The 11,579-nt window shown below is 47.3% G+C and overlaps 4 protein-coding genes across 4 annotated transcripts; 3 read left to right on the top strand and 1 right to left on the bottom strand.

Moving 5' to 3' along the window:
• Positions 1-183: 183 nt before the first annotated feature.
• Positions 184-1,769, top strand: LACBIDRAFT_303755 (uncharacterized protein; the record flags this gene model as incomplete). Its single annotated transcript, XM_001884253.1, has 2 exons — positions 184-936; positions 996-1,769. The coding sequence occupies 2 exons, from the start codon at positions 184-186 to the stop codon at positions 1,767-1,769; spliced, it is 1,527 nt and encodes a 508-aa protein (XP_001884288.1).
• Positions 1,770-2,756: 987 nt separating this feature from the next.
• Positions 2,757-2,969, top strand: LACBIDRAFT_303756 (uncharacterized protein; the record flags this gene model as incomplete). Its single annotated transcript, XM_001884254.1, has 1 exon — positions 2,757-2,969. The coding sequence occupies one exon, from the start codon at positions 2,757-2,759 to the stop codon at positions 2,967-2,969; it is 213 nt and encodes a 70-aa protein (XP_001884289.1).
• Positions 2,970-3,712: 743 nt separating this feature from the next.
• LACBIDRAFT_303758 (uncharacterized protein) lies at positions 3,713-4,078 on the top strand (the record flags this gene model as incomplete). Its single annotated transcript, XM_001884255.1, has 2 exons — positions 3,713-3,950; positions 4,011-4,078. The coding sequence occupies 2 exons, from the start codon at positions 3,713-3,715 to the stop codon at positions 4,076-4,078; spliced, it is 306 nt and encodes a 101-aa protein (XP_001884290.1).
• A 205-nt stretch (positions 4,079-4,283) lies between these two features.
• LACBIDRAFT_303759 (uncharacterized protein) lies at positions 4,284-6,589 on the bottom strand (the record flags this gene model as incomplete). The annotated part of the gene is made up of 3 exons (XM_001884383.1): positions 4,284-4,493; positions 4,550-5,062; positions 5,123-6,589. The coding sequence occupies 3 exons, from the start codon at positions 6,587-6,589 to the stop codon at positions 4,284-4,286; spliced, it is 2,190 nt and encodes a 729-aa protein (XP_001884418.1).
• Between the last annotated feature and the right edge of the window lie 4,990 nt (positions 6,590-11,579).

Consider the following 11,579-nt stretch of genomic DNA (forward strand, 5'->3'; position numbering starts at 1 on the left):
TTAGCCTGGCAGAATGAGCGATTACCGGATAATTAGAACGTGCGTGGGTTGTCCCACGTTGATTTTAGTGGTGGCTCAGAGTGACGAGAGGTTCAGAGGATACACACGTGACTAGCGATAGTTACAAATTTGGCTTGCATTCAACAACGATCTTGAAATTCATTCATTCTTCTTTCTCTTTGGATGCTTGCACTAGTGAATCCGTTTCCGCCTGATGTTCACCGTGCTTCACAGCCATCTACTCGTAAATCATCATCTTCAGCAACAAGATCTTCTTCCGCCACACTGTCATCCCACCACCCACCGTCGCTGCAGCGGCAACCTTCCGCACCCAACTCACAACCCGCAGTTCACTTCCAACTCCCGCGGGTCCAACAACACTATCATCCTGCTCCACCACCTATCCAAATTCCCCTTCCGAATCCCCCGACGCCCCTTCAGCCAGCACCATTCGACATACACACCTACCCCTCCACCGATCTCCTCAAATTACTCGCTTCGCTTCTTACCCAGATAGCAGCGACGAACGACCACCTCTCACCACACCCATCATCTCCCAGTTCAGCCCACCACTCTGCCACCTCTCCCATCGACTTTGACCACGCTCCACATCCGCCTATTTGGTACACGCTTACAACAGCATCAAGAGGCGCTTTCACAACCCCCGTATCCACCCTCACCTTCCACGCACGAAATGTCCCCACCATCACACTCGAAGCCTACCTCCTCCGCATACTCAAATACTGTCCAACCACAAACCACGTCTTCCTCTCCCTTCTCGTCTATTTCGATCGCATGTCCAAGCTGAGCCAAGACGCTACAGGACGGGCGTTCGTCATTGATTCATATAACATCCATCGATTGGTCATTGCGGGCGTAACAGTCGCAAGCAAATTCTTCAGCGATGTATTTTACACAAACTCGCGATACGCAAAGGTATCGTCCCATTTTTTTCCTTTCACGCCACCCACCTCTAATCACCGCGCTATAAATAGGTCGGCGGTCTGCCCCTTCCAGAACTTAATCAGTTGGAGCTTCAGTTCTTGCTACTCAATGACTTTCGACTCGTCATATCCAGCGCGGAGATGCAGCGCTATGCAGAGCAGTTGATGGTTTTTTCGCGATCGAGTGATCCTGCGCTTTTGTTGAAGCATCCTGCCATACAACAACCTCAACCCGTCGCCTCTTCATCATCAGCGTCATCATCACCTCACCGCCAAAATAAAACCAGCCCCCTAAGGGTCGTGTCGCCTAAAGGGATGGGCGCGATAGACGCTTACGGAGGCCACGTACCGAGTTCCGAATCTCATGCTGCTTCTATGGCAAAAATGCAAGCTGGTGTCCCGAAATTGAGCTACCCTATTCCTAGAACACCGCGTAGTGCGGGTGTTAATGGTCATCCTCCTCCACCGCCGTCCCCTGATACGCCGGACGACGAGGACGAGGTGGAGACGGAGACGGAGACGGAAACAGAGACGGATGGAGGATCAACGACAGACGACGAGCCTACGATTCGACCTGGTGATGGTGGGAGCGTGTGTAGTAGTGTGAGGAGCAGGAGGAATAGTTTGGCTAGTAGTGTTTGGGGGGACGAGGATGAGGATGGGGAGATGGAGGTTGTTGTTGATTCTGAGGCTAGGGAGGGTGGACGTGGACAGGAGGATGGGGAGAGGACTCCGGATACGTTTGGGAATGGTGGGAATGGAGGTGGGGTGAATGGACATGGACATCATGGAAGGGATGGAGATCATGCTATGGGGAGTCCCTGAGGTGGTGGGTGAATGAAGGTGGGGGAGGACAGGAGTCGGTTGAAGTTTTGGTTTGAACCGTTGTGTTGCCACTGCTGCTGGAATGGGCCGGGGTCACGTTGGGTGTTTTTTTGGTGGGGTTGGTTGGTGGGTGCTCTGGGTGTGTGCTGGGGCTCGCTCGGCCTCTTTGGTTGCTTGTCAGACGGCTCAAGCCCAAAGCAGAGAATCGCTCCCAGCCGTTGGTACTGGTCCAAGTACCTCAATCGTACATTTTGGCGAGGACGAACCCTCCAGCCCCTGCCCGCTCCCCGTTCGCCGCAATCTCAAAACCCGCCTACTTTGACCATAAATCGATAAGTTGTCCACTCATACACATGACCCGACAAATACACAACCCGAAACGCAAAAGCTGCTTTTTCGAATTCCGTGACTCCCAACCAAGCTCCTCATGCATTAACCCTTCCACGTTACCATATCAACCTCAGTTCCACGCTACCTACCAAACCGCATACTTATCAAACGCATTTCACTTTGCCACTTTGTCACTGCCATATACATGTTTCTGCAATACGCATACGCATATGAAAGTTTTTTTTTTTTGTAACATTTAGTCAATTTTTTTAATACATGCCAAGGATTCTGTTTCTCGTTCTAATGTATGATGTTAGATTATTACATGCAATACATAGGTTCAAAGAAAGAAAGGATCGAAGAAATGTTGATGTGTGGATCTGATAGGACGCAGGAAGCAGGGTCGGAGGAAGGTATTTATAAATGTTTAGTTCGGAGGTTGTTCGTTCCCTTCCGCTCTCCGAGTCATGTTGGTTTTTGAATTTTGATCTTTTGTCTGTCATGAACGTCAGTAACCCTTGTTACCGCTGTATGCACTGGAATTCAGAGGTTCTGAGTGACACCTTTTCTTGCGTCAACTTGAAGCCAGGCCACCAAACGCGATCTTCCTGAATTCCTGGTTCTTTGGGACGGTGGACTGGAGCTCGTGAAGGTTCCATGGATATTTCAGACCTGACCACCTCTCTGACTTGCTCACGACAAACGATGGTTGTTGAAGGGAACACTGAAGTCAAGCTCAGCTGGCGCCATGGAGAGACGATGTCTGGCTTGGTCCCTCGGATCTTGGATCACCGTGCTCTCGCCGCTTGGATTGGGGCTAGAAAGGACCACATATCGCCACCCGGCCTATACTCGAATGCGTTACAATAATTATTTTTACGATGCAGGAGGGAACACTCATTCACGGCGGGGAAAAGAGAATCCGTTTTCCTGATCCTATAGCTCGCGCCGGGCTTGGTTCGAAGACCTTGATATGGTAAGATATTGCAACATGATCACCCTTTTAACTCATTTATGACACGTGATGCTGTAGGACAAGGAATGTTCATAAAACATGACTAGCTGGTTGTTTATGGAGGGAAGGAGATATCTTCCTGATACCGTGGTTCGTGTCTTGGTGCTTGGGAGACATGATACATATAGTATGTGCACTAAATTATTCACACAACCTAGCAGAAGAAACTCATTCAAAATGACACAGATTCCCAATCTTGTTACGGAAGACTCTGGACCTCGGCCGCGGCCACTCTTGGCTTGAAGCTCACACGTATTTGTGCTGTCATGCGCCATACCCTCAGTCGTTGCTAAGCGATGTAAGCAACGTTCATACGGAATCCGAAGGCGGCGGAGGTGATGTCTCCCTGATCCGCTGGACTTTAAAATGGCTCCCTCGTGGACATTAACCAGCTCATCGGCACCCATTCACTATACACAATCGTATCAAAGAGGGACTCTTCAATTGCTATTGCTGAAGCTGGTGAAGCGAATCGTCTTCCTGATCCTTGGCTCACTCGCGTCCGGGAACCGCCAGTGGAAAGATACCGTACTATAGGACACGCCAATCACCCAATCTCCACTTTCTATATCGGCTTGCCTGGAGGAGCTCTGCCACCATGACCATCGTTCGTATTCACCGTTCTTGCAACCACCTGCCTTCGAGATGTTACTGCGCAAACGTTGCTGGTGGTGGGGCGAAACATCTTCCACTCTTGGCTTGGCTTGCAGCTCACTGGAAAGATACCATTGAAATATGTGCGCACGAGGGACAATCTCCACCCTTTACAACTCACTCGAAGGAGCGCTCATCGACAAACTGCGGAGAAGATTGTTCGGTCGCCTCTTGGGTTGAACGTGTGTTTTATCTCTCTGTTCTGAATGTATTCCAAGCTCGAACGTTGTGAACATATATAGCAATCAAAACCTTTATCAAGCGCTACTGGTTTGTGTTACCTGAATGGGACGGCTCAAGTTCAAATTGACCATGACGATTATTGTTATATTTACAGCTTGCAAGAATTGACATGAGAAGACGAATTTGGACTAAGGAAAGTGCGGTTATAGGGTATCTCCTTGTTGAAAGAAATCGAAATGAAAGAATGCACCAGACCACCACCGATCAAGCTCAAGAGCCAGGTACAGGAAACGCGATACGCCGCATTGTGGTGCACGGTAGACGCCCGTTGATTACTGATTGCGTGCAGCAGCGTTTGTCAACCCCCAAGTCCTTGCAGAAGTCCTCGCGAGTGCTCTCAGTCCCAGAGCGTCCGATCCAGGGACGTCGGCTGCTGAGAGCTGTGAAACACTATGCACGGCTTGTGCGAGCTCAGACGAGGGTTCGATCTCTTTGCGTTGGGTGTACACGTCAGTGAGTATTTTATGGAGAATTCGAAGATCCTATCGTTGACCATGGGGTTAATGTTAGATGAAGATAGGTGCGAGGCAGAACGTACGGGTGTTTCCAGCTTCCTCTTCCCCTTGATAAGACCCAGCAATGCCATCGCCCATTCAGCATGCTCGTTTTCGACCTCCCGGTCTGGCTCTTCACGTGGCTTTTCTTCGTGGTCCATCTTGGCCCTCTTGTTTGTCGTCGTCGGAGACTCGGGCGGTGTTTCTTCAATGTCCTCCACATCCTCCACCTGGTCATATGGCACAAATGCCACGGCAGGCTGGATGATGACCATTTCCTCCCTCATTCGCTTCCCAAGAACCGACTCTATGTGCAAGTTCTCCAATGGGGCACGTTGCTTATCAGCTTGCAATATATTCGAGGTTGAATACGTTCCCGTCCGTGGTAGCGAGGTGGATGATATAGTATCCAAATCTGGGATGATGAGCATATCGATTTCATCTTCAGATGCAAGGCCGTAGGGTTGACGCCCGACTGAGATTGGGACTGATTCGGCACGAGGTGAGGCGCTAGGCGAGGTGGATCTGAGATCAGAAGCAGGGGTAGACCTCTTGCTCTGGGGGTTCAGCCGTCAGTTTTTGGCATGGTTGGTCATATGAGGAAAACAAACACGCACCTTCAAAGATGGTTTGTGGGTCCCCCTTTCTCGGGTTTTACGGCCAGTCCCGAAGGTCTGCTCAATGAGTTCCTCCAGCGCTACGGAATCTGGCATCTCGTGCACAGCCTTGCTCGTTCCCTTCTCCTCCATGATACCCTCCACCTTGTGCTTCTCTTTCATCGAAGCCAGTAAAAACCTCACGTTCATAGCGACGAGCGAAGTCTCTCTATTCTCGAGTGTCTTGCGAAATCGCACAGGAGCCACGTCCGCTTCACACCAGCTCTCTAGTTCCTCCTGGTTGGCCTCGTACGCCTGTGCTACTTTGCCATGAGGGTATAGGAGCTGCTGCTTGTAAACAACGTTCTCTTTCGCACGACGTGCATAGACTCTTCGCGTCGTTTCCTGCGCCGATTCGGAAGCTAGAGTGGAAGCCGAGGCGGACATTGGAGGAGGTGCCGTATAACGGTGCAGGACATTAGGTTTGGGTTTCGCTTGGACTCGAGGTGAGGGCGAGAGCATTAGTTGGGCGTTGGCTGCGAAGGTTGCGGCGAGTGCTTTTTCCAGGCTGGTCATAGTCTTGGTCTGAAGTATTGTCGACGATAATTTGAATGGAACTCGTGGTGGAGATGGTGGAGATGATGGTTTAATAGGTGGAGATGATGGTAACTGGGCATCGGAGAAGATGCTCCCGCTTGGGGAGTGGCTGAGAGTGGACAAAGGCAGTCGGGTCGTGGAACGACGTTTCCTAGCGTTTTCGATGGTGTCATCCATCTCAAGGCCGTACGTGTCGAGGATCTCGACGTCGCGATGAATGTCACCAACATCAGTGGTTGGAGCTCCTTTGATGTCGACAACTTTCACGGGGGTGGGCGTGTCTATGAAAACACCTAGAAACCCGCTTTTCTGACGAATTCGCTGCGACCAATCGAGAGACGGAGCACAAGAGTTAGAAAGCAATGTTCCTTCCCGTCCCGCTTGCGGTAAATTGTCTCCAACCTTGGACTTGAAATCAATTTCTTGAGTTGTCTTCCAGCGCTCAAACGTTGTCGTCATTGATCTCGCAAAATCAGTCAAACTATGTGCAAGCGAAGTCGACGCGGAGGAAATGATTTTGGAGTCTATGATTGAAGCTGCATTTGAACGTGAAGGTGCTGAAGAGGGTGAAGGTGCTGAACCCGTCTTTTTCTTTGAGGCCGACTTTCTTATGGAGATTGGTGGTTGCGAATCTGGACGACCGTCGTTGCCGGTGCTGGAGCGTGACGTTGGTGGGGTCGGATAGCGGCCGCTCGATGTCGAGATATCTGCAGCTGCATTGGATCTGCGGCGATGGGTAAAAGGACGTGGTGGAGAGTTTGGAGGAACCACCTCTCCCGAACGCTGTGATCCATCCCCACGTGACTTTATTGGGGTCGGAAGCTTTCTCTCAAGCATGTCCGTTTCTAGTTCGTCTTCATCAGATCCGCCTTCTGATGGTTCACTGGACATGCTGGGAAGTGCCGTCCACGATGGCAGGTCGTCTTCAATGGATGTTCGCAATCCTTGGCTACTGAGTGGGTTGGAGTAGCTTGGTTCAAAGGTTGTGTTCTTTGCTTTCTGTCTCGTTGTTCCATTTTGACTAGAGGTCATTCCAGTTAGCATACAATCAATTGACTAGCCAGTGAAGATTGTTTTCGGGGAAGTTGGGGAATGCAAGTTGATGAGGTTCTGCAAAATTGTAACACAAAGCATCAGCAATATTGTTTGAAAGCATGTGCCAGCACAAGCAGATGATTAAAAGCTGCAGTGTAGCCCTGTCAGCCTTAGACCAGCATGTAGTTGGCAGTTGCTGGCTGCACAATACAAGAAGAAACAGAGTGGCAAATTGCATGAGGAAGCTCTGGTCATGGTCTGACTAGGCAGACTAGCATTTGGTTAAGGTCTGCCAACCAAGCAAATATCCTTCCATACTGAGCCTCATGATAGGAACAGCATGATAGAGGTGCCCTGAGATATGTACTGGGAGATGCAAATGACAGCATGTCCCATAGAAAGGATGGGTGGAACAACAGTAAAGAAAGATAGAGGGGTGCAGTGAGGCCCAATGCCATTTGAAAATAGAACACCCAATAGAAGTCAGAGCATAATTTGTGCTCACCAGGCAGCAAATTCCTGACTGAGGTTTCTCTATGATCTGATATTCGTTGAAACAGTGTTGGAATGTGTGGCAGGACTTGTTGGCAGTGGTGATTTAGGTGATGGAAACAAAGGTATCTGATGAAGATGTGGATGACAGATTGATCAGTTATTTGTTGCTATTTGGCTTTTGATGCTTTTGTTTAGGGCAGGTCCTACCAACCTTGGCACCCCCCTCAGTTAGAAGTCACAAAATGTCACACTTTTTGGCAAGCATGATCAATTGTGACTTCTAAAAAAAAAGAAGTTTGTCAATTCATCATTTTTTTTTTACAAGAAAAGTGGAAAAAGGTTGGATTAGACCCAGGCTCCTAAAAGCAGCCACTTGTATCGCTCGATGAGTCTCTACATACTATTAGCAGTATGACAAATTTTATGATGTGATCATTGATGGGAGTGGGTGACTTTCCGTAACTCAAATCTATAAAAATGAATAAATTTGACCCTTATCGGAGTTTGAAACGAGAACTTCACAGGAGGGTTTATTGGAGTGAATAAACCGTAACACCAACTGATTAGATTCTATTTGATGTATTTGCTTGCCTTGTACAAACTCACTTCCCTCCCATCTGAGCTGCTCTGAGGTCGTGTAGGCCCGTGGATGGGTTTATTATACTGATTATTCATCCACCCTGCTGTAAAATTAGACCACACTCTGGGTGAAGCCCAAAAAATCCCAAGTTGAGCTGAACATGGCTGTGGATCAGTGAGTTAGGTGTCAAGAAGGGTGTTTGTAAAGGGAGCAACAGTTTCCAGGAGGGGATTTTGTAGCCATAAGACATTGACACTTCTAATAGACTCTGTAGTGGCTTTGAACTGCAACGAGAGGGAGCAGAATGCCCCAGCCGTATGAGAGTAGGTAGAGCTGACTAAGCCATGTGGGAAGGAATCGTACCCAGGAAGGAAAGGTGTCCCCTTGGCAGGGTTGATTCCAGTGTTTGAAATCTGTTCGAGGGGTCTGTACCCTCTGAATAGATTAAGGTTTGTAACTGGGTTCCAACCAGGGACTCCATCAAAGTCGAACCCTTACAAGACTCGGCATCCCGGCAAAGGACCCTAGATTTCGTCGATTTATTCAAATCTAGAGAATTTGTGTTATGGAAAGTCACCCAGTGAATAAATAAACAAAACTAAGGACTCAAGCTCACAATAGAGCAGCTGCCAGAAAAGTCAGTTGGGGAACTCCAAGACCATTGATTAACTCTAATGATGGGTCCCAAATCTGCAAGGACCCTGGCGCGTCACATTTCAGTCACCAACACTGTTTTGGCCATGCTTGAGTGGGGTGCACAGTGTTGAGACTTGAGAATAGTGTCCAGGTCCTCAATAATCAACAGTGTGAAGGGATGGTTTTCAAAAATGTTTGTCAATAGAATCCCATGAAGAAATTGGTGGGATGAAATCTCTGAATCCTCAAGGCCTTCACTCAAAGGCCTTCATATGACATAGATTTCACTTCATTGAGGTATTGTAGATTTGCCATTGGGTAGTTACCATCATGGGCCCTTCAAGTTAGGATACAATACTGCTTTGAACCTTATGCAGGTCTCTTGTTATGGTTGTTAAGCATAACAGGCAGTTATGTTAAGCTTTCAGTTCTATCGTTCGTTCGTCTACCACAGTTCTCGTTGTTGAGACAAAGTGGGTCACTACAATGTTCGCTTAGCCCTTTAAAGCAACACAGTAGGTTCTAGTAGCCTTGTACCTCGAAGGGTAAAACAAGGTTCTATGATATGTTGACTTCTGTTAAGTCAAACATGTATTAAGTCTTCAACGTTGAAGACTTATTGTCAAGGTTTCAAAAGAGACTCTAAGTCAAAAGATTTATAGAGTTCGAGGGGGATCTTAGTTCTGAGGTTTCTGAGGGAGAACCAAGCTTAGATTGCCTAGGTTCAAGCTACCGAATACAAACGAAGGTAGCACTACTTATATACTAAAACAAAAGAAAAAGATATCGTACAACATCTAAAAAGTGGTACAATATAAAAGTGGTACAATGTAAAGTTGTACGACAAAAGAAAAGAAAGTCGTACAATGTAAGAAATTGTATGATAGAGAAATGAGGCCTGGAATGCATGTCTAGAGCTGTCTAGTATGGTCTAGATACATCTTAAGAGTATGTAAGTGTCTGCGCATGTATGTACATATGAGGAAAAAAGAGTCTGTAACATTACCCCCCATTTAAACTTCAATATCACTGATATTGCCAGATGAAGAAGCAACAGAGTTGAAATTGCTGACCAAGTCTTCAAAGTCAAAGAGAGGAGATGGGTGGGTCGTAGGGGAGTATGGATTATAGAGAGGGGACGACAGTGGGGTTGGTGGGAAGAGAGGTGGCATTGATGGCGAGGAAGGCGGTGAAGGGGAGGTCAAGTCGATGACCTCAGGCTGCTTCCTGGGGGTATTCCAATCTTTGTTCAGGATGACCAGTACTCCTGCCCAATTGTAGACCTTGTTTTTCCACATCTGTTCTCCTGTTTTCGTATCATATCCCCATAACTTATATCCTGCAGCGTTCATCTGTTTCTCTTTCTCCCATGCTTTATCGGCTTCTTTCTTCGTTTTGCAATTGGGGGTAGTATGTCCTGGTCCCCACCAAAGGCACCCTCTGCACTGGTAATCGCTGCAATCCTTACAAATAGTGTTTAAAGGTTCAGTCCATAGGACCACAAAAAACTGGTGGACTGAACTGAACTGGACCATGGACCGGTCTTTTTTTCGGTTGCAGTTGCCCCAATTTGGGGTTGGTCTGGTTGGTATAATAAATTATACGCAAAAAAAACTGGTCTGGATCGGTCTGAACTGGCTCCATAGACTGCAAAAGACTGGTCCTAGGTGGTTCGGTTCGGTTCCCTCAATATCTGGGTCGGTCCTAGACCGGTTGCAGTCCATGGTTGCACGTTTTGGGGGCAAAAAACCGGACTGAACTGAACTTGCGAACACTACTTATGAATGTGACCAAGCCTTTTGCATTTCAAGCAGCGGCAGGTAGGGGTGTGTCGGTAAGGATGATGGGCAGTGATTCGAGGGGATGTTGGGAATTTCTTCCCATAGGCGTGGATCTCGGTATTGAACTTCTCAAAATACTGTATAATTCCCTGTCCTGCGAAATGGCTTGGGATGTAGTCAGGGACAGCAGGGAGTTTGTTGCAATAGCTTCTAAAATGAGATGAAGGTCGAGGGAGAGGGTGGAATCATTCTGGCAGGTGTCGATGAGAGCATAGACATTTTCTTCTTTTTGAACAAGGTGTTCAATGAAGAGAGTGGCGGTGAGGAATGATTCAGAGTTGAAAAGGGAGGCATACATGTTTAAAGAGGAGGGTTGGTTGCGAAGAAAGCTGATTGGCTTGATTGCGAGTTTAGACGATTGTCTGAGGATTTTACTGGAGATTCTTTCTCTTCTTATAGTCTTTGAGAATCTCAGAAGCATTCTTCAAATTGCTTTCTGGTTCCCAGGTTTTGTTGGAATATCCTTTCCATTCCACTAGATAATGGTATCTTTTGCCTCATTTTCTGTGATCTCTGATTGAATCTACTTTGTATTCCTCTTCTCCTTCGATAAGGTCAGGAGGGGGTTCAGGGAAGTTCTTTCTGTGAACATCGGTTTCGCGATATGGGGTAAGAAGTTTTCCATGGAAAACATTGTGTATGGTGGAAGTTGAAGTTTGTATGTTACTGGCCCCATGATTTCTTCGATCTTGAAGGGTCCTTCGCGTAATGAGTCTATCTTTGGGAATTTGTGACCTCTGTTGAGGTGTTGCCCATCTAACCATACTAAGTCTCCTTTGCTAAATGGAGGAGAGTTTTTCTTAGATCATTTAATTTGAGCTTGTCGTGCCAGCTCATGTGCGGCTCAAGCGTCGTCTCTTACTTTTAAGAGTTCTGATAATCTTCTTTCAACTGCAGGGACATTCGTCTTTGAGAATGCTACTGGGACTCCAGTATAGTGTTGCCGCAGCTCGGCTAGCCAAGAGCCGGCTGATGTAAGCTGGCTAAATTTCCTTAAATGGCTCAGCTCGGCTTTTAGCTGACTCAAAGCTGGCTCAAGCTGGCACATAATTTTTAAAGTGATGTGACTATAAATCTGAGTAAATTAGATGCTGTCTACCTGATAGATACACAATGTAATGTATGTTTCAAGCATAGAACTATGATAGAAACTCTAGGGTTTTAAATATAAATATAGATTCGCAAAAAATAGGGGAGGATGTGAGATAGCATAGAAATCAGAGCACATATGGATGTCATCTCTTCAGGACCTTCAAATGTGACTAGAGTACAATGTAAACGAGCCTTCAATGAT

The sequence above is a fragment of the Laccaria bicolor genome, genomic scaffold (assembly GCF_000143565.1).
Source record: "Laccaria bicolor S238N-H82 LACBIscaffold_25 genomic scaffold, whole genome shotgun sequence".
In the NCBI taxonomy this organism is placed as follows: Eukaryota; Fungi; Basidiomycota; class Agaricomycetes; order Agaricales; family Hydnangiaceae; genus Laccaria; species Laccaria bicolor.